We start from the raw sequence: 23,954 nt of genomic DNA on the forward strand, positions 1-23,954 counted from the left end.
TTGTCATGAAAAGCCCTAAGTTATTAAAACATTTAAATGCCATATTCTGCAGCCTTTGAGAGATATGAAGAATGCCTATCTAACTGAAATATATCTCTATATATCTAGAAAATCTAACATGACTACAAGCTTAACTATTATCAATGATTATCCATTAACAACCTATATTTCCTAATTATACATTACATTTTAAATGAACTACACAATTACGATACCTTAACCAAGATCAAAAATACATATACATATAACAAAATTGACCATAAAATCCATACCAATGCAAATTATTCATATCTATATCATATCCCCCTTTAAATGTAAAAGAACATTTATAAACAATATTTGGGAACATGGGCGTAGTTTTCTCTCTCCAAACTGCTTCCTGCTGAATAGGGGCGTTGTTAATTAGGTTGTTCATGATATAACCTGTGTCTGTCTGGAGCAGGAGAATCATGGCGACTCTCTGACTCAGCTTCTTTCTCCCAGAATTCTCTTCTGTCTACTCCGCCTACCTAATTTTCTGTCCTATGAGGGCCGAGGCAGTTTCTTTATTATAATTAACCAATGTCTTTCCTCCATCACTAGAGCTAATGGGCCAAGCAGTGATTTAAATAATATAGCTTCTGTGTGATTATTTGGGGTTGAGCAGCCAGGAACCAAAAAGTGGCTCCTTGCAACATTTCTCACCTTTCAGAATAGCTTCTTTGGGCCACTTGTTCATTCCCAGACTGTATGCATGGACTTCTCTGAAACACATTGCCCTAGGTGGGTCTTTTTTAACAATGGAGGATGGATCCAGAACACTTTTGCTCCTTTATCTTTCATAACACTAAAACAAGACATATGAATGCTACTACTAAGTTTCATTGACAAATTGAGTTGGAGCATGATCCCACTGAATAACAATTGAAACATCTGCTCTTATTGCTTTTTAGGAGCAGAAAACAACTTAGGCCTTTTTTTTTTTCTTTCACAAATTGGAAGCCTGTCTGTATGAGGTCCTGCCCTGAGGACATCCTTTCTTTTACTCCAATGTGCTCTCTCTCTCTCTCTCTCTCTCTCTCTCTCTCTCTCTCTCTCCAACTTAAGCCTTAGCTCCCACCTTACATCCTGTAGTATCCACTTTCTCCACATTCCTAAAAAAAAATAATAATAATAATCACAGCCAACCCTGCCAGAACAACAGCCCACTTCCTGGTTCTGATTTCTTTCTCTGTCAGTTACTTTTCTGTTGCTGTAATAAAAAAACACATGATCAAGGCAACTTACAAAATAAAGCATTTGATTGGACTTAACAATTTTTGAGGTTTAGAGTCCAAAACCATGGCAAAACCATGGTAAAGAAACAGCTGAGATTTCACATCTCAAAATTGCCAGCAATAAACAGGTAATTCACTGGGCATGGTGGAAAATTTTGACACCTCATAGCCCATCCCTTTGACATACCTCCTTCACAAAATCCATACCTTCTAATCCTTCCCAAAGTATTCTACCAACTGAGGACCAAGTATTCTAACATATGAGCCTATGGGGGCCATTCCCACTCAAACAACCACAACAACTTTCTCCCCAGGTTTAGAAAAGTTGGAAAATGCATTTTGTCATGAGTATCGTTGACATCCAATTACTCATCATACCCTTGGACACAAAGGCATAATATTGTGTATATCCTAGAAAATTTCATAACTCTGTGGGAAAACAGTTGAATGCCTTTCTGGTTCACATAATTCTATATGGTGACAACTGTGAATGATACTTTAGAAGCTCATCATGCAGATTGCTTGAAGGGCAAAATTTGTAAATACTATATACATAAAAATAGTGGAATCCCTGGTGTGGACCAAGACACAGGGATCCTTATTTCTCATACCATGTCATTAGGCTGAATGGTATCTTATGCAAGTTAATACTTAAATGGTTTAACTATAAGATTATTGCTTTATGTTTGCTTTTGTATATAAGTGCATGGTTATGACTGTCTAGGTAAATATATGTATTCAAATGTATGCATACATGTAGAAGCCACAGAACAAATTTAGGTGTCATTTCTCACCTTTTTCTTTTTCCACATCCTGGAACTCACCACATTTGCTAAGTTTCCAGGCCATTAATCTCCAGGAATCCAACACACCCAAGTTTTTAGGTTACAAGCACATACTATGATATATATCCATTGTACACCTCAATTAGACAAAGTCATGGCCTCCGTAAGTCCATACAGACTCACCTTAGAAGACTGATAAGGATGAAGCTCTGTCTTGAATAATGTGATTGTGCAGTACTGCACAGTCAAAGTAATAGAAGAAACTCAACTGGATAAAACAAGTAGAAGCAGCAAAATGTTAGCAAATTGTAAAGTACAAATTCTCTAGAGGAATTTCAAGATAATCAGGAGAGAGAAAATAAAGATATATGAGGTTATTACAGTGTGATTAACACTGGGGAAGGTGGGAATAATTGGTCCTGCATAGCAGCAATGATGTTATAATCAATCTTTCATGCCTTGTAAGCTCATTTGAAGAATAATCTTTGCACCCTCAACTCTAAGGAATGACATTCTGGTTCACTTTCTGATATTGTAGAATGGTCTAATGTGGGAGTGCCCAACCTCTTACCACTGTGATGGGTTTTATTGACAATTACCCTGGAAGGCATGCAGCCTATTAGCAGCAATTGTACATGCCTGGAACATAAATATTAGGCACTCATTTGATTGTCATGTAGCATGTTATGTACACTGATAATACATAACTTCAAAATATAATGACACCATCGTGGGGGGCAAAGAGTAATATTAATGCCAGTAATATCATGAGATATCACTGTTGAAATGTTGTTATAATGGCTTTATAGTTGTAATGATCTGTCCAGGGCCCTTTCATAGAAAGTATTGAACAGATATGCTGTTTTAATCACTTGCATGCTTCTATAGTAAATGATATGTTTAACCAAAGCAACTTTAGGAAAGAAACATATGTTTGACTGACAATGGAAAGATATAATCCATCGTGGGGAATGCATGGCATTGGGGCTTAAGACTGCTGCCCATGGTGAATTTGTAGTAGGTTAGCAGGGAGACCTCTCTTGAGACACCTGGTAACATTGCATCTGTAGTAGGAGAGCAGGAAGAGGGGGCTTGAGACTTCTGGTAACCCTGCTTCTGAGGTAGGGAAGCAGAAAGATAGGGATGAATGCTGGTGCTCAGCTAACCTCCTCCTTTTTGTGCAGTTCAGGATTCTAACCTATGGAATATTGCTGCTTCCTTAAAAATGGGCTTTTATTCCTCAACTAGTCTAATCTAGAAATTTCAGCAGAGATATGCCCAGTTTACCTCATAGATGATTGTGGTTTCTGTCATGTTGACAATAACTACTTGGTATCGCACACGTATACCAAAACTCTGACTCCAAAATCCACACAAGAATTTTCTCTGCCCCATTGATGCAATCAAGCATCAGCTTCACAGGTCCATTTTAATTAAAGTAATGGGGTAGTCCACAGAGGAGTCAACCTAAGTAACAATGTCACCTAGTTTGTATGTGCACAAGGCTACTTAGAGTGAATCCTGTGATGTAAGTATCCCACAAGGAAAACCAGGTGTATGGGTTATATGTCCTCATGTCCAATCTTTATCCTAACACTATGCTTAAAGCTAAACTTGTGATGCCTATTAACTATGTTATAGGAGCAATGTGGAGCCATCAATAGTTCTATTTTATCCTCTGTACATTATACATCTCAAAAGTGCCAAGTATTAAATTTAATTATTTCAAATTTACTTACCATTCAAGATCTAGAGGCAGAATTGGCAACATGAGCATATTTAAAATGAACATACAGCTCTGATACAGCTTCCATCTCCATTTTGGCCAAAGACAGAACATGATTGCACTAAAGTAATTAAATGAATAAACAGTCACATAAATATGTAAAGTTGAAAATGTACATCTAATATAGAAAGAAACGTCAAACCAATGATTGAGTGATGATATTTGGACTACTTTTATAACCAGGTTGGAACATGGAAAATGGAGACAAGTTAAGTGCTGATAGATGATAGGTTGATAGGTAGGAGATAGATAGATAGATAGATAGATAGATAGATAGATAGATAGATAACAGACAAAAAGATGGATGAATGATATTAGACATACAGATCAATAATAGATCACTGAAAATTGGTAGATAGTAGATAAATTATAAAACATTGCTAAATATATGATAGATAGATAGATGGAAGTGAGAATGAGTAATTGTTAGGAAGTCTTTGAAACAAAACTAGACTAAGCACCATAGTTTTCGAGTAATCATTTCTCTCCATGGTCTTCATTCTTTGATGTTTTATTATATCTGTCATATCTTTAAAATTATTCCATAATGTCTGAAATATTACCTAGCATGGGAAAAGAAGCATTGGGGCTACATTAATATACCTTAGAAATAAACATCAACCTTCTTATAAATATTATGTCCATTTCAAAGCTGTCCATTTTTATTTTTCATTCTATAGCATCTTTTCATTGAATCTTTTTGCTATCTTTATCACCTTTGTGTATATTGTCATTGTACTGGATAGTTTCATGTCAACTTGACACATGCTAGAGTCATTGGAAAAGAGTGCCTCTGATCAGAGGAGAGATTTGAGAAACGATCTCCATAAGACTGGTCTATAAGTAAGCCTGTAGGGCAATTTCTTAATTAGTGATTGATGGAAAAGGACCGTGCTCATTATGGATGTTACCAACCCTGGGTTTTTGGTCCTGGATTCTATAACAAAGCAGGCTGAGGAAGACATATGGAGCAAGTCATTAAGTAGCACTCCTCCACAGCCTCAAATCATCTCCTGACTCCAGGTCCCTGCCTCGTTTGAGTTCCTGACCTGACTTCCATTGATGGTGAACAGTGATTCGGAAGTATAAGCAAAGCAAACCCTTTTATCCACAAGTTGCTTTTTGGTAGCAATGTTTCATCTCAGTAATAGAAACTATAACCAAATCAGACATTAAAATCATTTTTGGAGTTTCAGGTGAATCTGTTAACAAAATGGGCAACCGGGTAACTTCCGTAGCACTATGGGTTTATGTTATTTTTATTTTAGGAATAAATATTCAATATAATTAGTTTTTTTTCACTAGAATTTACAGAAGAATACAGTCCTATTTCAATGTTTTTCTGGAGATACTATGCTTATCAATTACCTGGTTAGGGAAACTGTTCCTAGGATGATTCACAGTCACTCAGCATAATGCAAGTACATGGTATAATGGCTATTACTAAGGAAAGGGTTAAAACCAAACCATTACTTTTGTCTTCTAATATACTGAGACTGAGGTGTGAGGAGATGAAATAACTTTTCCCAGATGGCAGAAAGAATTGGTGGAAAAATTTAGCACAGGATGGCCACACAGCGAGGTCTTTCCCCCTTTATTTATTTTTAGTGAAACCACACCAACGGCTCTAATCTTATAATAACAGTTTGCCTTCAGCATGCTTTCCTGTCAGTGTTCTCTAGTAGAAATGCTGTGGGTTATTGCTTTTCCTTATGGGCCTTTGTTTCCCCATTTGTAATACTAAGAGGGTGGAAGAGGGAAGCAACCACAGGATTGCTCTGCTCAATTCCTGTTCTGCCCTTTGAATCTATGAAGAATAGTGTTGCAATTATGTGGGTAAGAATCGCAGATGGGAAATGCTTTTCAAGTCTTCCTGTTTCCTCCTCTGCTTTGATGTGAGGATGTTCAGAATCAATTTCCATGCCAAGATGCAGTAAGTGCTTCCACCCAAGTTAGCACAACAATATCCTACAGACATTCCACATAGTCCCTGCTACTCTAATTTCTTATTTCTGTCCCTATGTGTCTATGTGTGAGTGTGTATGTTCACTTGTGAGTAGAGTTTCCTCAGAGTGGAGAGAGGGGCACTGTATCCCCTAGAACTGGAGCAATAGAGGTGTTTATGAGCCATCTAACGTGGGGCTAGAATGGAACATGGGACCTCTGTATGGCAGGTAGACTGTCTTAACTGCTTTGAAAGCTTTTCTGCACATTAGCAGCCCTGCTGTCAGCGTATGTACTGGCCACTGAAGCCCTGGTTTCGTTCTCATATGCTGTCATTGATTAAAACCCTGAGTTTAGCGAAGGGAAGTGCCCTAAGTTTCATACTGGCATAAAATGGCTTTCAAGAACAGAGCTCTCTGTCTTTAAAGCCATATTCCTCTCTTTCCACTAACTTTCATCCCTCCTTACCTTGTTTTTTCATTCTTATTGAAAGAATGCCACATCTCTGCACATTTTCAATATAAAAAAATCCAAGAATACAGAAGTTGTTCAGTCCATGAGGCTGGATGTCTTGACTGTTTTTTTAGTAAATGCTAGAATCCTGAAGAAGTTAACTCTCATGCCAGTAAATGGACTTTTCAGCAGAAGTGAGGCCAGGCAGGTAAAAAGCCAAAGCTCTCTTATCTCCATGCCCCTTATATAGGCTGCCACCAGAATGCAAGGCTCAGATTAAAGATGGATCATCCCACACCAAAAGATTCCCACTTCAAACGAGTCAATCTAGAAAAATTCCTCACAGATGTGTGTAAATACTTGGGTTTTACTTAATTTTAAATGGAATCAAGTTGACAACCAAGAACAGTCATCATACATGTTTGTGCATGTATGTGTGTGTTTGTACATATTCAGAAGCCAGGGGGAACCTCAGGTGTCATCCCATAGATGTTATTCATCTGATTTTTCCATTGGAGATTAAAAGAATGTGTGTATTTATGCTTGGAGTGGGGCTGGTAACTGTGCATGTGGGTGCAAACGCCTGTGGAAACCAGAAGAGAGCACTGGACCCTCCTAAGATGCATCAGAGATAGTTGTAGATAACTAATGTGGATTTTCTGTAAAAGCAGTATACTCTCTTAACTGAGCCATTTTCCCAACCTGTTTTTGTTCCTAAGAAAAACTCTCATTGGCCTGAGGCTCTCTAACGAGGCTAGGCTGTCTATTCAATAAGACCAAGGGGTCATCTTCTCTCTGTCCTCGACTAGCACTATAATTACAAGCTTGTGTCGCTATCCCCAGTGGTTTTTAAAATGTTACTTCAAGGCTTAATTTTCAGGTCCTTATGCCCACACAGCATTGTTTCATCTCTGATAATGATGGGTTGTTTTAAATATGCTTATGATATATAGTTGTTATTGTTTTCAACCTATTTAATTGTTCTTTAAGGAATTACCCCTGATATCGTGTTTATTCTGAACTTACGTAGATATTTTGCCCCTATCAAAATTTCCTATACAATGTAGTATAACTACTGTTTACACAGCATTTATCTTTTATCAGGTATCAAAAGCAACATTGGGATGATTTAGAGTATATGGTAGGTATATGACTATGCTATTTTCTGTGAGAAAGCTGAGCACTTGTAGACTTTGATATACTTTAGAATGTCTTTGAACAGTCTTCCTAGGGATAAGGAGAGAGATTGTATTGGTCAATTTTAAATGAATAATTTGCATTAAATATATAGTGTAAAGCCCATGGAATAAAGACTCATAAACATAACCCCTAATACTATTTGCCCCCATATTAACTTGAGGTAGAGCCCTATAAGAACCAAAATTCTTGACTCTTTCTTTAAAGTATAGAATGCCTTGATACCATTGTTTGTATAGAGGCTTCAGGGGAGATTTCATCGTACCTTGAGTAACCCACTGTTTATGTCATTTTCTCTGAACTTCCATTCTTACTTCTCCTGCTTCACATTGTTGTCTATGCAGAGGACAAGATCTGGATAACAGTTCAGCACAACAGCACAGAGCTGACTCGGGTACAGGGTTCCAACCCTGAGAAGCCCTATTCCATGACCTTAAACTATGGTGCCAGTATGGAGCAGCTGGAGGCCCTTATTGACGGCTCAGAGCACTGTGAACAGGAGGTGGTATATCACTGCAGGAGATCTCGCCTTCTTAACACACCAGGTAAGGTTCTGCCCTTCTTTACGGTACTCTGAAACCCACATGGCAATACTCTATGTTTTTCCTGGCACAAGCTAGGGTTGTTGAAAAAGTGCAAATCTCAATTTTAAAAATGTCTTCAAATGATAATTCTCTTAGTGAGTGATATGGTAGGGCCAAGGCAATTATGGATAGTACTACCTCTGGGCACATAGTCCTGGGATATATAAGAAAAACAATAAATAAAAATAAACCTGACAATGCCAGGAGGGAGCAAACCTTCAGTTCATGTTTCCCGGTTCCTGCCCTGACTTCTCTCAGTGATGGAGTGTCACTTGAGAATCGTTAAGCTTTCCTTCCCAAGTTCTTTCATCATTGGTGTTTTATGACAATAGAAGTACTAGCTAAGACATCCAAAGAGAGGGGTATTTGACAAGGAAATGACTGCAACGTATTTGTTCGTTCTGCTTCAGGAGAAGATGTGACTCAAAGAAGATCACAATCTTGGCTTTGACATTGAGGGATGTCTGTTGAGTCTGTACTTATCTCTACATCTTCAGGATGTCATAGTAATAATACCCACCCTCATCAGCTGAGGAGATGAGGAGATTGTTGTCAGAAATGCATTTGAAGACAGGGCATTTGAGCTTGATACGGAAAGGATGATAATTGAACACTGTTGGAGAGGAAAGATGGCATCAGAGGTATCAAGTATCCCAGTTCATACACACAAAAGTTATGTCTAAAATAATGGATATCTAAGGAGTAAGCACTGAGCAATAAGGCCAGCAAGACAGGCAGAGACTACTCTGTGTTCGCAAAATTTCTGTTGCTTGAAGAAGAGAGATTTTAGTAGATATGAAAACTAATTTTTATTTTTTTTACTGCTCCAGTGTGGGTCTCTGTCTCTATCTCCATCCATCACCAGATGAAGGTTCTATGGTGATATGAAAGATATTCGTCAGTATTGCTATAGGATAGGGCCAGTTCAGGTTCCCTATCCTCAGCTTCCCAAGGGATTAACTGGGGACATCGCCTTGGGCTCCTGGGAGCCACTCAAGGTTCAAGTCTCTTGCCAACACTAAGGTGGCTCTTTCAACTAAGATATGTGCTTCCCTGCTCCCCTATCCAACCTTCCTTTATCCCAATCTTCATGTTTCCCCAAGTTCCCCCAATCCTCCCCTTCTTACTTTTCTCTCCCTGTCCCCCCTTATCCCCACCCCNTAACCCAGACCCAAAAAGATGAACATGGGATGTACCCACGCATAATTGGTTTCTAACCATAAATAAAGGTCATGGAGTGTATACCTGGTGAACCTAAAGAAGCTAAATAAGAAGGTGAACCCAAGAAAAAGACACAGTTATTCTCTTGGCTAAGGGAAGTAGACAAAATTGCTGGGGAAAAAACTAATTTTTATTTTAATGAATTAAGCAGCAATTAAAATGGGGTTTATCAAGTAGCATTCATTTCCGTTTAACTTGCTATGTAGCTGAAAATACCTTAAATTTTTAGTCAACCTGCTTTCACCTCTGGAGTGCTGAGAATACAGAAGTGTGTTTGCTTTCTTCCCTGCAATACTGGCCTTCAAGTTCAGGGCTGTTGTGCATGTTTGAAATTCACTTTACCAAGGGAGACGTCCCTAGCCCTGAGGCTTCATTTCAGAAGATAAAAAAAAAAAAACCACAATGGCTAACTCCTTTTATGTTCATCCAGTTCTGTTGTTTTTATGGTGAATGAATGATTTGGTTATTATGTGTGAATCTAGTTATCTCTCTTGCTATTGAGATGTAACACTGAACAAAGTATCCAGAAGAGAGATTGCCTTTGTTCATAGTTTAAAGCCCAGCATGCCAGGGAAGGCATGGTGGTAACAGAAGGACGGCCGAGGGTAACAGGAGCATGGAACAAATGCCTGCTCATCTCCTAGAGGACCAGGAGGCAGAAAGGGTAATAGTGACATTCAGCTAGGCTTTTCCATTTCCCTTTTCATAAAATGCATAGACGGTTTTACATACTAGAGTCTATGTTACCGTTGCTGGCACAGAACACTGTATATAGAACAGATTAGACCCGGACTCATAGAAATCTACATCTATCTTCTTCTTGAGTGTTGAGATGGAAGGTATGTGCCACTCAGCGCATATGGAGTCATTCATTAGCACCAACATTAATTCATTTTCAAGGCCACAAGGGTATCGGGTGTCCAAGGTAGAGTATCGCATCCTGTCATGAAGTTTAGTATCCAGTGGCTAGTGTTTGCATGTTTAGAGTGGCTGGGGTACAATAGAGACAGAAATGTCAGTAACGCATGGGTGGGAGACACCTGACTAAGTACACCGCACTGCCTGACGAATCTAGAATCTTCAAGGGAAGATACCGTTCCACCTAAGTGAATTTTCCAGATAACTGTCACTTATCCCTTTAAACGCTGAAAATATTTTCAAAGAAATTTTAACTATTTGAAATGGAAATCTTTTTCCAATGGATTACATGCCTCCTTGCCTTCTTAAACACAGAATTCAGAACAGAAAATGGGACCCTTATTTTGATGACTCAGGATCATCACTGTGAAATCAATTCCAGAACTGCTTTCTGGATTCAGCCATGCTTGTCAGGCTGATAAGATCAGTGCTGCCTCTCTGTGTTCCTTTCCTTGCATTCCATTCCCCACACATCGACAGACTTGGTTCACTATCTGTCTCTGTGAGTAGGTCTCTGTCCCCTGATGATTAGGATGAACTCATACCACCTAAGCTCTTCTCAGGATGACTGGCTCGAGGAACTGCCCTCCTGTCTTTTAATTTTTCTTGTCCTTTTCCAATGTTCGTGTTCAGGTGAAAAAAATAGAAGTTTTCCCAGTCTTACTTTGGGTCTTTCCTCAAGGACTGACAGTCATGTCACTTAGGTTATGTCATCTCCTTTATTTATTTATCTGTGTATGCATGCATGCACATGTGGTGGGGGGGTGTGTGCTGTGCACACATGACCATAGTGCCCTTGGAAGTTATCTTAATAAACCTGTCATCAGTTAATTATAGGCTGTGGTGAGCTACCCTATGTGGGTGTATAGCACTCATCACCTCTATCAGACTGGGGCACGTTTGCTGCTGAGCCAGTTAACTCTCCAGTTCCTATTATTCCTTTGTGTGCATGCATTGTCTTCTTAACTAGATTGTCTTAAGTTCTTTGAGTTTAGGTTTGTATAGGAAGAGACTAGATTTGGGAGGGGGATCAGACTGGAAGTGATGTCTCAATCTAGTTCTTACCTGACTAGTGCCAGCTTGCTTACTTTCTACAGTTCAACTTCACCACCCGTTAAATTTACATAAAAATTTAAATTCATTAGGATGATAGGATAAAAGAAAGACAAGCAGTCTGAAATTTAGAATGTACTCTATCTGTCTCAGGCATCCACTAACCAGTGTCTCTGCTCCCAGTTTGCTTCTCAATAAAAAAGGAGCACAGTGGATGCTATGATGAGGAAGAAGCTGAAGGGAATTTCCTTTCTATTATTTGTTCATTAAAAAATCTATGCAATGAGTTTTTCCCATGTCTACCCCCTCTCCTCCTATTCCCTCCAGATGCACACCCAGTACCCATCCAACTTTGTTTCAATTTTTTAGTACCCATCTAGTTCAACTCATTCTACCCATATATTCACGGTGCTGTGGCCTTCTACTGCAAAATGGTTGACTTCTCAGGGGTTACACCTTATGAGAAAACTGACTCTTTCTTCAGCCAGTACCAGTTGCCAATAGTTCCTCAACTAGGGTGAGAACTTCATGCCTACCTCCCTTCTTTATGCTGGTACTTTTGTCTGGCTTTAGATTGCACAGCTATCGTGCATGCTGTCATAACCTCTGAGTTCATATTTTCAGCTGTTCCGTGGTATCCAGAGGACACTGTTTCATTTTATTCACTCGCTAAATTTGAATATTACAGTCTTCCTCTCCTATAGTAGTAATCTCTGAACCTTTGGAGGAGGGCCTGTGATACAGATGTTCCATTTAAAACTGCATATTGCCCAGACATGAATTCTATGACCTTGGCTAGTAGAGAGTCTATGTTAATCATCAATTCCTAAAAATAAAAGATTTTCTGAATGGGGTTGTGAGATGAATTAATCCATGGGAATAAGAAGTCATCAGGAGACAGTTTAATACTGTGTACATGTAGCAAAATAATAGTAGAAGGCTCTTAGATGCAAAGATAGACAGTAGAGCAGTGGGCTGAAATCCCAAGGTCCAGTTGAAAAGTGGGAGGAGTGAGAATATGATCAAAGAGATCAATACCATGATGAAAATACCTACTGAAACAGTTTACCTAAGCTAATGGGAGCCCACCAACTATGACCTGGCAGTGAGGCAAGCAGAATAAGACCAAACTACGCCCTCTGAATGTGGGTGACAGTTGTATGGCTAGGGCAGACTGTAGAGCCACTGGCACTAAGATGAAGATTTATTACCACTGCTTTGTTCTGGCTTTTTGGAGATCAATTCTTTGGGTGGATACTTTGATTGCTTAGATATAGTGGAGAGGGCTTTGGTCTTATCTTAAAACAATGTGGTAGATTTTGTTGACTCCTTGCCCTCTATGAGGAATTGATGGGGGCTGGGATGGGAGGAAGGTAGGGGGAGAGGAAGAAAAGAAAGGAATGGGAACTTGATTTGGCATGTAAAAAGAGAAAAGATTGTTTTTAATTATATATGTAGGCTCTCTCCTAGGACACATGACCACTACCCAACAATGCTCCCAGGCATGGATTTGATCCTGTGGCAAGGGACTTACATCCACCAAAATGTGGTTGGTTACTTGCATGGTGTTCTTCCTGCTAGAGTAGCAGTGGGCCGGTCTTACCAGATCAACTGGTATTGAATCTTCCAAGGTGCACAGATGGTTAGACAGATGATATTTATTCTTATCCAATAGGGCCTTACTATCAGTTTCTAAAAGATAGCCAATTGGATTGGCAATAGTCTGTGCCATTTGTGTATTTATAGAGCTTTACTGGCCAACAAGTTCAAAAGAAGAAAGTATTTTTTGAAATTGAGCTTTTTATCTGCAAGATTATGGTGTACAATAGAAATATCATTGTCCCACTATAAGATGACTGTAGTTTAATTCCCTCCATGTGTGTGTGTGTGTGTGTGTGTGTGTGTGTGTGTGTGTGATTATATTTTTTTTGCAGTTGTAGGTAGGGGTAGGTTTCCATTATTATCTAATTGCAAAGTAGATTAAGAAAGAATTCCCAGTCCTATTATGGACTTATTTTTCCTGTACATCAGACCCACAAAGGGAAGAACAAATAAGTTTGCTGAGATCCCTTGCAGGTACAGTGATTTACTGCCAAACCTGAAAATCCGAGTTCAATTTCCAGGATACATATGGAAGCAGGAAATAATAAATGCCCACAAGTTATCCTCTGGCCTTTACAAAAATTCTCTAGGGCTCCTGTGTGCACAAGAGTACATACAAACACTAAGTAGATACATAAATTTTATAACATATTTAATAAGACAACATAATCTTACCAATAACTGATTTTTACCATAGTATCATCCTATACAGGTATTTCAGATAAACAGTCTCCATTTGACGTGTACATTCAGATATGTTTTAGATGGGGCTACAAGAACATTTTTGTACATGGATCCTTGTGAACATAACAGAATATATATTTAAGATAAATACCTTGATGTACCATCGCCAGGACAAAAAGTGTGCGTATTTTCAAGAATTTTTGCCACTGTGACTTCTGCTGTGTATCAAAGTGGGGCCAATTTATACCACTGACAATACAGAGGAACTGTATGCCCATTTCTAAGGAATGGATATTAACTTTAACTTCTCATTTCAGTGTTGGTAATTTTATGATTGAAAAACATCACAAAAGAAAGTTGTAAGTAAATTCTGCGGGAAGTAGCAATTATGCATGCACATAAAAGAGAGAGGGAGGGAGAAAGAGAGAGAATACCTTACTTCATAGATTGTATGATGGTCAGATGTCATGATTAATAAAAACTAGAAAACGGTGCAAATAGCATCTGAAGATGGACTGAAGTTGGCAGAAGGTGTGGAAGAAGTCTTCTCGCCATAGCATTTTCATTGTTTTGTTTTTTTTTCATGGATAATGTAAGAAGGAAGCAAAGAAGGAAAGCAGAGAGAAATGAAGAAAACACCCAAAGGGCTACTGTTGACCAAGGTTTCTTATGACTGAGGCTATGTGTGATAGTCAGATTCACATTCTCTCTAAACCAAGCCCAAGACCTTCACAGAAACATTTATTATTCCCACATAACTTGATTAATGCTGAAAAGCTGAGAAGGGCTAAGCTATGCCTTACATGGAGCTCTCCTGAATTTAAACACACTACTGTTAGTATAGAAAGCTCCACAAATCTAAGAAAATAGGTATTTCCAGAAAGAATGCTTTAGTATAGATTTCCTTAGTGTAGAAAAATAAAGGGGGAGAGAGAAGCGCAACCAGGGTCACATAGCTGTTAGTGTCTGTGCAGATTTCTGGGAAATACCCAACAACTGTACCACTTAGCATCTTGGGATATGGACTGTGGTTCACCACAGCAATTCCTTAGTTCTCTCTCCATGCTCTGGAACTTGCTTGGTTATCTTCACTCAGTAACAGTGAGGACAGAGAGGAGACAGGCAAATGGAGACTATGCATAGTGTATTATAGAAAGTTAAGGTCTACCCGACTTAGAGGAGTCAACCTAGAGTCACTATAGCACTGTTAGAGTTCCTGAACATGCCTAGTTAATGACGGGCAAAAACACCATGTCAATGAATAGGAACGCCTGAGTGCTGGGAATGGATATAAGTTTAATCCCCATTGCTAAATTAAAGAGTCTGCTGTATCCCTATCACTGGAGTCCTCTCTTCTATGTCGTGATGCTGCACCTTCTTACCCTTTTCCTCTAGAAAGACATTAGTGCCCAACTACAGTGTACCACTGTGTTTCATTTATTCAATTGGTGAGTAAGCCAAGACGCTCTCATTTTCTGAGTATTCCTCTGCAATTTTCCTGCAGATCTACTCATATCTGACATCCTAGTGATGTGAAATCTTTCTCTATAACTGAAGCTGTGTCCTAGAAACCCCAAAGTTACAGGACATAGGCCCTGTAACTTTAGTGCATTTGCAAATTTCCCACTTCGTTTGCTTCTTCTTGCCACAACTTTGTGCAAAGCTAAGGCATCACTACAGAACAGCTTTTCAGAGCAGGGAAGTAGCCAGGCTCCTATGCTAGGCAGCCCCTTTCACTGCTTACTACTGGATGCAGCAGCCATGTGCCTCTGGGTTAGGGTACAGCCTGCCCTGGCTGAGTTTGAGCCACTCTTACACCTCTGCATCATGCAGGAGTTCTAACTCTGGACAGGAGCCTAGATAACTGAATTTAGCACTCTCCCATGAAAGCTTACTTTACACTCCACCTCTGTCTCCTTCCTAGGAGCTGGAGGTACACTCAGCACTGTACACTATTGGCTTTCAGGAGTTTGGATCCACAGAGAATTGCCTAATCTAGTCACGTTCCAGTGGAATTTAAAGGGAAAAAATGTGTTCTCTGAGAGAGAATTATCACATCCTCAATTGCCCTTTACCTTCATCTTTCATAGTTTAGTGAACATGCAACTAAATAGATATAAACACACACACTATATAGTATATTATTTAAACACTGTATCTATGATCTATAGCTTAACAAAATGTAAATATAATACATGCAAATTTATATTATAATCCTTATTTATAGGGTTTCTCTATCTTCTGATTCAACCAAATGCAGGTTGAAAATACTGGAAAAAATGCATCACTAGGTGACTCAGTCAGTAAAGTACTTGCCATACAATCATAAGAACCTGAATTCAATCCCCACTGTGCACATAAGAAGCCTGGAAGAGATGAAGACAGGTTGGACCTTGAGGCTAACTGACAAAGGTTATTTACTGATTTCAACAGGGACTGGGGATTGTCTCAAGGTACATGGTAGAGAACTCTTGAGGAACAACACCTAAGGTTATTTCCTGGCCTCCAAACACAATGTACATTTGCACACTTGTGTACATGTATGCCCTCCACACAAGCGTTTACTCACATGAAACCTCACAAACACATTCGTTTGTTGTTATCTTCCAAAACACAGAATTTTAACTAGTGGTTTAAAGTAGATGACAGGATGTGCATAGATTCTATGAAAATATTCTAAATACTATGCCATTGTGTAGAAGGATCTGGAATAGTCAACAGTTTTGATGACTGTTGTCTTGGAAACAACTCCCCAGGAATGCCCAGTGTTGACTCTGTACTACTTATACACACACCAGCACACGCTGTACCATATATACCAGGAAATGATAGTACATACTCATAATTCATACTTACTATACCAAAATAGATCTTTAAGCTCACTTGTATATAGAAGTCTTCATATTTTCTTGTGGTATTTAACTCAGTGTGACCACTCATATATCTTTGTAAAAGACCTGAAAAGAAGAAGTTTATAGGATTTTGTCACAAGTCTTCAAACATAGTGACTTGGACCAGCCAGATGGCTCAGCAAGCAAAAGCAATAGCTGACATGCCTGGCATACTGATTTGTATCCCAGGTACCCATAATAGGAAAGGGATACTGATTCCCGTAAGTTCTCCATATGGAGTCTCTCTCTCTCTCTCTCTCTCTCTCTCTCTCTCTCTTTCTCTCTCTCCACACACACATACAATTTAATATAATTTAAAAATAAACATAGAGATTAAGCATGAATCTAATCAATGCATCTCACTGTGCATGAAAACCTCTCCCCATAATATTTCTCTAAGAATAGACGCTTGATATTTCACTCGAGGAAGAAAGTCAGAATAGAAGTGAGTGAATTAGTAAAAATGATATCCACCTATTTTAAGCCAAAGACATAGATGCATAGTTAATGGGAAGCTAATACCTATAGAAGTGTGACAGAAATGTACCTAGCCATAATTAAGTTGCTTTTTTGATCACTAATTATTTCAATGATCAATGGTTATTATTGAACAAGCACTCAAACCCAAATGCTCTGCAAGGTATTATCTGAATTTCCCCTGCTTCTGTAACAAAATGTGTTTACTTACTAAATCTCAAATATGCCTATGAGTAAAAATACCCAATTTTCCAATCCTAAAATGCAGGGATAGTAGCAGGAAATGAACATGAAATTTGGAATCATAAAACCTGATGTTAGTAGCTTGTGTCACCTACATAAGCTTATAACATGGCTTCTGGGGGTTGTTGTTATTTGGAGATATTGCTTCATATATCCCAGCCTGGCCTGAAGTGTGCCAAGTACCTGAGGATAGTTGATCTTCTGACCTTCCTACTCTCCCTCCGCCATGCTGGCATTCAGGGGTGCGTCAGCTCATTGATGTACTGAAACCAGGATTTTGTTCATTCTAAAGAACCATTTTATTAATAGAGCCATATCCTCAGTCCTGCTTATTATATCTCAGCTTTTGTGCCTTGGTAATATTTAATGGGATACATGCTACACCTTGAGGTAGATAATCAAGGTGTTTCAGTTTCTTGTTATCCAGCATGTTCGTCACATTACCCAGTGAACACAGGGAAGACGCTCTCCATCAGCAAACTGTGAGGCGTCTCATGACCCCTTTCTCTTTTTCTGAGAGAGTTCAGCTTTGGAGTTTAACTCTTCTTGGTCTGATGGCATACAAGCCACCTAAACTTTGGTTTACATATAGACATGGTTGTCCAATATTCTAAGATGTTTTCTTGATCATTTTAGAGGTAAGTGTAGGTACCCTTCTGACTTCTTTTAATCATCTAAATTCATTCATTCTTTGTCCCTTGCTAAGGTTGGTTTGCTTCTTAAGCCAGTGTAGTAAGTTCACTCTTCTTACAAGTTCCATTCCTGTTTCTGTACTTGGATCTCTTTAGTCATTATCTTGAATTTTACATAAACCAGAAAGTCTATCCTGTTGCTCTTACTGCTTTATCCCAAGTGTATATAGTTTGTGGAGATACCATTGCAGACATTTTTCCCATTTATTTATTGATGTTTTTCTGCCCTACTTAATAGATATTGAGGAAAAAGAGGTCTGTGTTACCTCATGGTTTACCCCCAAATCTTACACCTGCAATTGTACTTGGATATGAGAGAGACCTACTACATAGTTGTTGGCTTAATAAAATGTTCCTTCCCCAGCACTAAGTTTCAGTTACTGTCGATATGTGATGTAGAAGAGAGCAGGGACAGACCAAGTGCATGTGGTTGAGCTTGCAGCCAGGATCCTTACAGGTTGACAGCCGCATCACAGAATAGAAACTGCTGACCTGGGAGGCTCTGTCATTGACTCTCTGTGACCTTGAACAAGTTACTTACATTTTACAGCCCTTGAGTTCCTCCTCTTTAGCACCAGAGGTTGTATTTCATGTTCCCCTAGTGTCTTTTCTACCATGGCTCTCATGTCTCTACACTAACCAAACAATCTGAGTGGAAATGCACATCAGCATTTAGTGCTTTCTTGCCAGAGTAAAGAACTGAAAGTGCTGGGAAAACACAGCCCAAAAAATTATTTTTTGGTATCCTACAGCCAATGACACACCGCTGTGGATTTATGTACTAGCAATCCTTTTTCGGTTTTCATGTCACTTACCTCTTCAGAAAACACTCTCCATATACTAATACTTACTGACAGGAAAAGTATGGATCTACTGCTGTGACAGGTCAAGATTAGTTAGAAAAATAGAGAAAATACAGTTTAGTGGTAAAACATTTGTCTAGCTTATATGTGGCCCTGAGTTCAATTCCAAACACCACAACATAATTAATAATTACTACTAAAAATACATTCAAGGAAAATATTTTTTTATTCTGTTAGTCACTATTGTCATTGCAGCTGAACACTTGATCAGAAGCAATTGAATGAAAGAAGGCTCATGGTTTGACATAATGAACCAGTAAAACTTGCCGTGGGAAAGGAGCATAAGGCTACTATATGTCTGCTCCCATATTCACAGACCTAGGACCCGAGGGAGGAGAATGCCAGCACTCTACTGGTTTTCTTCTGGTCTCTTTTCTTTAGTCTAAGACAGCAATTCATGTGATGGCATCAGACACTCATAGTGAATCTTCACCTCTCAGTTAACTCAATCTGGAAATTCTCTCACAAGCACACCCAAAAGTGTCCCTCACTAATGCTCTTGGCATTTCCTAACCCAGTCAATTGCCAATCATAATTAACAACCACAAATTTAGAAGGAGATTAAGGGAGGACTGTGGGGAGGAACTGTTAACACTAAGGGCCGTTTGAAAGATCATTTGGAAATCTACTAGAGAATTAATGTTCTCTAGCAGAATCTAAAATATGCACATTTATGAAAGAATCTAAATGGAATCACTAAATAAGAAGGGAGACAATGCTCCAACTATGTATCTCTTATCATCCAGTGATGCTACTTTCTCCAAAGGAGTCTCACTGCGTATACAAACCATACTTAAGGGCACTTCCATTCCCACTAGCAGATGTTGACACAAAATGAACTCAACGGTATTGGGGATATTTTTTCTTTTACATCATATTGGCCTTTTGCTTGTATATTACTGCTTTGGATTTTGTGATTTTGCTGTGTGTGTTTGTGTGTTTATGTGTGTGTTTGAGTGTATGTGTGTTTATGTGCATCTATGTGTGTGTGTGTGTCTGTGTGTGTTTGTGTGTGTGCCTGTGTGTGATGTGTGTGTGTACACCCACGTTTCTTGTGCTCTTTCTTTTTGATTTTCTGTTTGTTAGTTTGTTCATTTTGCTCTGTTATTGTTTCTTTGTTGTTTCTATTGTTCTGTCTTTTCTCTTAATACATGGAAAAAGAAAGCTTTTTGTTCTTTTTGATGGAGAGGCAGGGATGATCTGGAAGGAAATTAGGGAGGGGAAACCATGATCAGAATATATTGTATGAAAGAAAATAACTTTATTTTCCAAAATAATTCCTCCTAAATAATAAAAAAGCAAAAAATAAATTTACTCCATATCAATTTGCTACATAAAGATTAATTTAGATTATCACATTCTACCCCTGGTCTGAAAACAAGGGTAGACCTCATGTTCATCTCATATCAAAATGTTCAGTAGTCAATCTCTTATAATCTCCAACATCTTGGTATCTGTAACCCTATTCAAAAGCTATACTACTCGCCCTAGTAACTTTGAAGCTTTGTAAAATAAACTGAAAACCAAAACATAAACAGATGTTTATGTAGAGTAAATATTCCTATTACAGAAATGGGGTATGAAGTTCAACAAAGAAGTCATGGGACCAAAGCAAGACTCTGGCTAGAAGTTAAATCTCTATAATTCCTCATTGTGACTCTGGCCTGGTACACATAACCTGGCCTCAGTGGCTCCCTAGAACCTCAGTACAAGCCCCAATCTTCCATCTCACACATTCACAAAACCAACATGACATGGCCAAAGCCAGGATCTACTGCCAGCTGGAGATGTACTCTGATCCCTTTAGGCTGTAGCTGCAGTGGTTTCTTGGCACCTGCGATGGCTGCAGTTGCAAAAATACCTTCTATCTGAGGATATCCTGTGGTATCATTCTGATACCCTGAGGATCTTTCTGTTTAGATTTTCCAGTACATTTGTACTGTTCCAGCCTGGTACTCTCATTATGTACAGTCTCGCCTTGTCCCCTGTCCTGCCATCCTCACAAAATCTGTGATTTTTTTATTAATGGCATCATAACATTACAGGTGCTTTTCTTTGTCTTTGCCTCAGTCAACTTTAAACTCACGTCTGCTGCCTTCCCTACTGCAGTGCATACGTTCATGCCTCTCTGTTCTCTCTCAGTGGGAATCTGAGGACAGTAAAGAGTACCCCTGGGACAACATGGTTCATATGCTGTCTTAACACTTCTTCAGGCAGATTATTTGCCAGAATGGAGCATAAATGTTGTCAAGCACAGTCCACTCTGTGTTGCATGTGCATAGATAGGGCCAGAGCAGGTCCAAAATGATGCTAAGCCCCAAGGAAAAGTGGAATGACAAAAACATAAAAATGACCAAATGACAGTTTTAAGGGAGGGGAAGCATTTTAATTCCATTTGAAAGGAGGGGAGGAGATTTTTCACTAAGCATAGAGATATTGAGATATGTGTGGGGCTGGGCAGTCATTCAACAGGCCCTGTGAAGACCTGAGGTTAGAATCAGAGGTGTGAGGGAGACATGACATCAGAGATAGCATCACTGATAGAATCTCCCCAGCACCTCTCCAATGGTACAACGATGCAGGAGCTTGGAGTGAAAGGTCAACAGTATAAGAACACTTAACTAGTGAGAATGAGGAGGGGGGACTGGTCTCTCTGCAATGCAGGCTATTCCTGAGCTTTATGAGCTGTGGTGGGCTCAGAGGGCAGATGTTCTTAGCTGCAATCCATACGTGTTGGAGACATTCACTGAACCAAGAATGGCTTGCAATCAAGTATATCAGAGTGTTTCATCCTGAAAAGGGGAGGGTAATCTTAAGAAAGGTCTACAGAATGGGAAAAGATCTTTACAAACCCCACTTCAGACAGAGATCTGATCTCCAAAATATAAAAGAACTCAAGAAATTGATCATCAAAAGAATACATAATCCAATAAAAAATGGAGTTTAGACCTAAACAGAGAACTCTCAACGGGGAAATCTCAAATGGCTGAAAGACACTTAAGGAAATCTTCATCATCCTTAGTCATCAGAGAAATGCAAATCACAACAACTCTGAGATTCCATCGTACACCTATAAGAATGGCAAAGATCAAAAACACTGATAATAACTTATAATGGAGAGGTTGTGGGGTAAAGGGAGCACTCCTGCACTGCTGATGGGAATGCAATCTGGTCCAGCCCCTTTGGATGTCAGTGGCAATTTTTCACAAAATTAGTAAACAACCTTCCTCAAGACCCAGTAATACCACCTTTGGGTATGTATCCAAATGATGCTCAATTGTCCCACAAGGACATGTGCTTAACTATGTTCATAGCAACATTGTTTGTCATAGCCAGAACCTGGAAAAAACCTAAATGCCCTTCAGCTGAAGAAAGGATAAGGAAAATGTGGTACATTTACACAATGAAGTACTACACAGCAGAAAAAAAAAAGACAACATCTTGAATTTTGCAGTAAAATGGAAAGAGCTGGAAAACATTATTTTGAGTCAGGTAACCCAAACACATAAAGACAATTATCAAATGTACTCACTCATAAGTGGTTTTTAAACATAAAGCAAAGAAAACCAGCCTACAAATCACAATCCCAGAGAACTTAGACAACAATGAGGACACTAGATGGAAAGTAGAAAAAGACAAGTTCTCCTGAGTAAATTGGGAGCATGGGGACCTTAGAGGGAAGGTTGGAGGTGGGAGGGGAGAATCGGGAACAGGAGCAGAGAAAAATGTAGAGCTCAATAAAAATCAATAAATAAGAAGGGTCTAGACTACTTGCAGCCAAGTGCACATGAATGGCCAGCAAGAGAAAGGAAGCATTTGAAGTGTTACTCTAATTATTCTTTATCAATAAAAAACCAGTAGTCAGATATTGGGGTAAGAACCTGAAAGATCAGAGAAGAGAGGCCACCAGTCCTTCCTACCTGCTCCATTTCATCTTCCAACCAGTGAGTCAGATCCCTCCCACCCCAACTTCCTACTTTCTTGCCTATTTGTCCTCAGTCTTCCAAACACTCTGTGGTTAAGTTTGGTTGACAAGAGGTTAACTCCACCTTCTGGCTCCAAGCTAGCTCGATTTGTCAGAACACAATCAAAATATCACACAAGAGCTTACCAATACACTAACCACTATCATCCTAGCAGCCCATCAGTGCTGCCAAAGATCTCATTTGCCTGAGCTTGGCCAAACATTACAGTAAGGTGTGTATGCCTGCACCCATATATGACTACAAAATGTGGATGTGCAGGCACCTGCATTCCCCATACCCAGGACTGCATTCTCACAGGAGCCACCGAGTATGACACTATGGGTTTAGCTATGTAAATAGGAAATGGAGATACAGCAGTTAAGGCAGCGAAAGAGACAAGGAGATTAGATAATGTACTGTACCCAAATGCCTTTGTTTCTTGGGATAGTTCTAATATATATAAAGTTCTACTATATATATATATGATTGAAGATTCCTTATCTACATAATTGCATAAAACAAGTTCTTAGTGATACATAGATTCAGTTCCTCATATAGACTCATTATACTAACATAACATCTCAGCCATTCCCTACAGTCCCATAAGGTGCAGGTTATTGCCATGAGCAAACTGAAGTTCACATAACCTTCTCTGTAACTGGGAAATCAACTCCACTCTCACTGCCAGACAAAAACAATCCTGACGTGAGTCCCACAAGTCAGCAGCCACCAGATGCCAGTGTTTCTGTAGTCTCCTGAGCTGAGTCAAACACAGAGAGAGTTTCGCCTTAATACACAGGCACAGTCAGAACTCACTCAAGGTCTATCTGGGTAATGGTTTGGAAGATCCCCAGAGATGAGGAGACCAATTCTTTTTGGAAATACCTCACTGACAAAGGGAGAACAGAATGGAGAAAAGTAGACATGAAGATGCTGATACTGTTACAATCATTGTGGGTTAAGCAGGAATTTTTCATAAGGATCATGAAAGTGTCATGTGTCAGAATAGGGAAACTACTGCAGAAATCACCTGGTAAAATAACAAGGGAATATCTAAAAGCAAGAAATGAGAGAGAATAGAAAGAGGAAGGGAAGAGGAGTAAAGGAAAGGACCATCAAGAGGAAAGGAAGAGGAAAGGCTTGAGGAGGAAGAAAAGGAGGGGGAGAAACAGAGAAAGAGGCACCAGGAAGAAGACAGAATCTATCTTAGTAATTGTTCTCTCAGATACTCTAGGGAACTAAGTCCTTCCAGAAATTTGTCACTGGCAGGAGAAAGAGGGCAGATGAGGAAAAAGAAGAACAGATGGAGGAGCATGAGGAGGAGCAGAAAGATAAGGAGC

General features: G+C 39.2%; 1 protein-coding gene across 1 annotated transcript in view; it reads left to right on the forward strand.

Moving 5' to 3' along the window:
* Positions 1-23,954, forward strand: part of Cntnap5 (contactin associated protein family member 5) — a 554,624-nt gene that overhangs the window by 252,011 nt on the left and 278,659 nt on the right. The window contains exon 9 of the mRNA XM_050119741.1: positions 7,766-7,966. Within this exon, the coding sequence (XP_049975698.1) occupies positions 7,766-7,966 (201 nt within the window). The remainder of the gene's footprint in view (positions 1-7,765; positions 7,967-23,954) is intronic.

Source organism: Alexandromys fortis, unplaced genomic scaffold, assembly GCF_014885135.2.
Source record: "Alexandromys fortis isolate MF-2015 unplaced genomic scaffold, M_Fortis_MF-2015_v1.1 scaffold_96, whole genome shotgun sequence".
NCBI lineage: Eukaryota > Metazoa > Chordata > Mammalia > Rodentia > Cricetidae > Alexandromys > Alexandromys fortis.